This window comes from Arachis duranensis, chromosome 8 (genome assembly GCF_000817695.3).
Source record: "Arachis duranensis cultivar V14167 chromosome 8, aradu.V14167.gnm2.J7QH, whole genome shotgun sequence".
NCBI lineage: Eukaryota > Viridiplantae > Streptophyta > Magnoliopsida > Fabales > Fabaceae > Arachis > Arachis duranensis.
In genome coordinates this window covers 1,730,692-1,735,605 of record NC_029779.3, presented here as the reverse complement: position 1 = coordinate 1,735,605, position 4,914 = coordinate 1,730,692, and the positions used below count along the sequence as shown (strand labels likewise).

At 37.2% G+C, this 4,914-nt stretch overlaps 1 protein-coding gene across 1 annotated transcript; it reads right to left on the bottom strand.

Moving 5' to 3' along the window:
* Window positions 1-1,107: 1,107 nt before the first annotated feature.
* Window positions 1,108-4,046, bottom strand: LOC107460106 (leucine-rich repeat receptor-like protein kinase PXC1). Its single transcript, XM_016078435.3, has 3 exons — window positions 3,012-4,046; window positions 2,208-2,628; window positions 1,108-2,133 (listed from the first exon to the last, which is right to left on the bottom strand). The coding sequence occupies exons 1-3, from the start codon at window positions 3,942-3,944 to the stop codon at window positions 1,451-1,453; spliced, it is 2,037 nt and encodes a 678-aa protein (XP_015933921.1). The 5' UTR covers window positions 3,945-4,046; the 3' UTR covers window positions 1,108-1,450.
* Between the last annotated feature and the right edge of the window lie 868 nt (window positions 4,047-4,914).

Below are 4,914 nucleotides of genomic sequence, written 5' to 3'. Positions count from 1 at the left end.
AAAATTGAAATAATAAGAATATATTTATTTAAAAATTTTAATTTAAAAATAATATAAGTGTATTTATTTATTAGTTAATAAATAACAACCATTGTTTTTTTTAAATCGAATAAATATAATTAATCATATGAGTATAATAATACGAATACATACAATTTTATAAATTATTAATTTAAATTATATCTATTTAAATTTTAAATTACAAAATAATACAAATTTTATAATTTAAATTATAATTATTTAAATGAAATTAAATTGATTAAAAAATAAAAATATACTAATACAATTCAAGTCGTATTAAAATGTAAACAAGTTTGTTGAGTTTATAAACAAACTTTACATAAATAAATAAGTTTAGTGAATGTGATAGGTGAATTTTATGCAAACTTTATAAAAATACATTAAAAAAATTATATCCTAAAAAATAACATAATTTTTGTTTGAGAATTATTTTTTTATATTTTATAATAGAAATAAAAAATCTGATTAATATTGAGCTGTTCCAATATACTAAGTAATCTTATTTTTTAATGATTTTAATTATAATTTTAGTTAAAAAAAATTATATAGTAAATAATTAACTACAATTTTTTAAATTAAATTAGTCAATTTGTTTTTAAAATAAAATAGGATAAAAAATTTAACATCATAATTATATGAATTGATTTCACAAAGAAATCATTTATACAAAATAAACTGGTTTTTTTAAAATCAAATGATAATATCTGATATCCATCTAAAAATAACTTTATGTGAAAAGTGAATTTCCACCTTACATAAAACATTTTTATTCTTAAAAAGTTAAATTTTATCTAGCATGCCGACACACACCACTCACCCTGTCTGTCTTTGTTTCGTTTGTTTTTCCTCTTCAAATCTATTTTTTCACTGCTCATCTTTGCATTATAAAACAGTCACTGCATACTTTACGAGAATCTCAACTGCGAGTGGGGCCAGTTGATACAAGAGACTAGTTATGTCTCAAGATCCGCTTTAGCATAAACCCCAAAATGTGCATCTAGAATTCAACTAATAAATATCACCACATACTCTAAGTTAATCAGCTGCAAAAAAAATATCAGACTCTACTTACTAGCTGCATACAAGCAGTAATAGATAACATTTCATGACTAAGCGCATAAATTACACAAAGAAATTAATAACAACAATAATAACACAATTATTTTAAGTATCACCCAGTACAACAAGTGACAATAGGCAAATAATAATGCAACCAGAGAACAGAGGAACCAGTGCAGAAATGAACAATCAGATTCATCAAGGGATACTCAGATACTCCCCAATCCCATTGTTACTATCACTTCAAACATTGGATACATTTATAAGTCGGTGTATTATGATACAAATTGTATCCGAATACAAAGTTATAAATATACGGCTTCTTCAAAATGACAGATATCTTGAAATGGAGAGTGTAAGCATTATTAAGCTAGGCCATGCCATCTTCAGTGGTGGGAATGGAAGGCGAAAGCGAATTGCGCGACTCATCAAAATCCTCCACAAGAGGCGATTGTTCCACCCTGATATCCTCAATCATCTTCACAACTTCCAACGTAGTTGGCCTCTTCTCAGGCTCCAATTCCGTACAAACCAACCCCACATTCATCATGGCGAGAAGCTCATCCTCAATGTTCTTGTACCTCAGCAGTTCCTGATCAAACACCTCCGCGTTCCACTCCTCACTATCCTTCACAAGGGAACGAACCCATTTGGGAAGATCCAAGTGTGGTTCCTCCAACTCCGTCCGAGGTCGCGGCATGGAAGGATGCTGATGAGACGGTGCTTTGCCAGTTAGAACCTCCAAGATCAAGACGCCGAAGCTGTAGACATCGGCTTGCTGGGAAAGTTTCTTGTGTTCTGATTGCTCCGGTGCTTTGTAACCGCCCAACTTGGCTATGGCGTGGACGGGATTAAGGAGGAGGAAGAGGCCGAAGTCGGAGATGCATGCAGCGCCGTTCTTGTCGAGAAGGACGTTGGAAGATTTGATGTTGCCGTGAGGGATCTTGGCAGCACTGTACTCTGCATGAATGCGAGCTAGTCCTCTGGCTGCTCCTAACACCAGGCTTATTCTTGTCGTCCAATCTAATGGGATTCTTCCTGCTCCACGGTTCCCTGTCCATATACACCATTACCATGTTGAACAAATTTAAAATAAGCTAACATAACTAAAACTAAACCCAACTAACCATGAAGAAGTGTATGCAAGCTTCCATTGGGAAGATAATCATAGACAAGAAGCTTTTCTTCCTTGGCATAGTAAAACGCTATGAGCCTCGCAATGTTTGGGTGCTTCATCTTCCCCACAACATCCATGTACTGCTCAAACTCGCTCCTCTCACAAGGGTTCGCATCCTTCAGCCTCTTCACCGCCACCGTGCACCCGTCATCCAGCACCGCCCTATACACAGTCCCCAAGCTCCCCTTCCCGAGCATCTCTGCCGATGCGCGAAGCAGATCCTCCAGCTCAAACTGGCTTCTCCTGTCGAAGAACACCAGCCTGCTCCGCTCAGTGTCCACCGTTCCATCACTGTCCCTTTCTGCCCCGCTGCCACTAGCGTACACCCCGTAGCTGCTCTCACTCTTCCTCTTGCCGCTTTCACTCCCAACCTATATACATTGCATAAATACGAATACAAGTATTAAATAACACACAAATATCGCAATTTTAAGAAATTTAAAATCAACAATGTTACTGTATCAGCACAAATTTTTGTTTTAGGCCAAATAACATACACAAATTATTGTTTTCAGTCAATAATCAGTCCACAAATTTATTGATATAGAAAGAAAAGTCTAAATACATCCGTAAAATAGTAGTATAAATAAAAAATTAACGGCATCGAGCTTTTCTCATTTGAAATGGGAGAAAATTAGAAACCGATTTTTAAAATCACAGTATGACGCACATGTATGTATAATTGAATATGTATACAATACGCATGCAGTAGTGTATGCGAGTAAAAATGAAGTTTTGTGTAGGACAGCCCCACCATTGAGTTTGAGGTTCTCCCACCGGTGCAGCAGTGCGCCACGGTGAAAGAGACAACCACAAGAAACACCACGCAAACCGCCACTACAATTGCCACGATCACCCCCGGACTTAAACCTTTCCGTGATGGTGGGTTCTTCGGAACTGCGACTACGCTACTCGTTTTCGGTATGACGCTCGGGTTTGAAGGACCAGTTTTGTTATCAGAAGAGGACGAAGGAGAAGGAGTCTCGGTGGAGGAACATTTTGGCAGTGGTGAATCACCACAAAGTGCGCCATTCCCAGCGAAGCTTGCAATACCAAACCTGTTGAGCATGGAATTCGGTAAGTGTCCGACGAGTTCGTTATTGGTTATGTTGAGCTCCTTGAGGTTAACGAGGGAAGAAGAGAAATCGGGGACTTCGCCGGAAAGAGCGTTGTTCTGGAGGCGGAGCGTGAGGAGGTGAGTTAAACTTGAAATTTCCTTGGGAACCGGTCCTCGGAGGTTGTTATCGGAGATGTCAAGCCTCACGAGGAGCCTGAGGGAGGAAATCTCCAGAGGAACCTCGCCGGAAAAGTCGTTTCCGGAGAGATAGAGGAGTTCGAGGTCGGTGCAGTTGCAAAGAGTGGAAACGGTGCCGTTTAGGCGATTGTCGTGGAGATCAAGGAATCGGAGGTAGGAAAGTAATGAAAGGGAATGGATGGGGCCTCGGAGATTGAGGGAAGGGAGGGAGAGTGCCACCACTCTGCCGTTTGGGGAGCACTCGACGCCGCGCCAAGTGGAGGCCGCGGCGCAAGCATCGGCGCCTGTCCAGTTTGTTAGGAGAGAGGCGTGTGCGTCGGTTTGGAGGCGGAATTGGGTGAGTGCGTGTGTATCATTTTGTGGTGCACTCTCACATTTGAAGCACATAAACGCCAATGCCAAAGTAAGAATAAGAAGAGGAACCTTGTCCATGATATGGTGTGGGGGAGGAAGTGTGAGAAGGGAGCAAAGGATTAGTGTGTTTTTTGAAATTAAAAGGTGGGGAATAAGGTTCTTGATTGGTGACTGGTGACTGGTGACAGTAAAGGTCAAAGATCATGGAAAAGAGGGAGGGGAGGAGGAACCCGTATTAAAAGAGAATTAATTAAGACAAAATAAAAAAGAAAAAGTCTAGCATTTTATTGAATTTTGGCCAACATGTAACCAGCAGAGGAAGGTGAGTCATTGGATGAAATCTCACACCAATTTCACACCATCAAATCATCATTGATGACTAGTTGATGGATAACAATCACAAAAATTGCTGGTCCCCTAGCATTGCATATTAATTACCTAAATTTTTTTATAATTTGGAACAGCAATCATATTTGCAAAAAAAAAGAAAGAAATTATTTTTAAGATAGAAATAAAAATAATATTTTAGTTGAATATTAATATTTGAAGTGTATTATTATGAATGTGTAGAAAATGTGTCCAACACACATTTTACGTGTTGGCTAGAATGTTGACATTTTGTAGGATAAGGGTGAGTGTTGGACACGTTTTATCATTCTGGTAACATACAAGGTATATATTGGACACACGTTAATATTCGGGCAAACTTAGACATGTTTTTTCACATTCATAATACCGTTATACATTTTAAATATCAATCTTTAACCAAAATACTATTTTTATTTCTATATTAAAAACAATTTTTAGAAAAACGTGGTATGATTTTTTTTTTTAATTGAAAATGTGGCATGATTGGAGAGAATGTGCGTTGATTGAGAGAAAAAGGTACTTCCTGTGCTATCAAAAGTAATTCACTCCTTTTAAAAAAGAAAATTTTGAATATTCAATGTGGTAAAAATTCCTTTTTTAATAATAAAAAATGTAAGATAAATTAGTTTATACAATGATACAAAAAAAAGACAATATTATAATAGAAGATCGGATTATA

What these genes read in the sequence shown, in the direction of transcription:
- LOC107460106 (XM_016078435.3), bottom strand. Translation starts at nt 3,944, where the DNA reads ATGGACAAGGTTCCTCTTCTTATTCTTACTTTGGCATTGGCGTTTATG. An exon ending in GGAGAACCTCAAACTCAATG is followed by an intron (nt 2,629 to 3,011) that starts GTGGGGCTGTCC and finishes CAATGTATATAG; the next exon opens with GTTGGGAGTGAAAGCGGCAA. An exon ending in CTTGCATACACTTCTTCATG is followed by an intron (nt 2,134 to 2,207) that starts GTTAGTTGGGTT and finishes GTATATGGACAG; the next exon opens with GGAACCGTGGAGCAGGAAGA.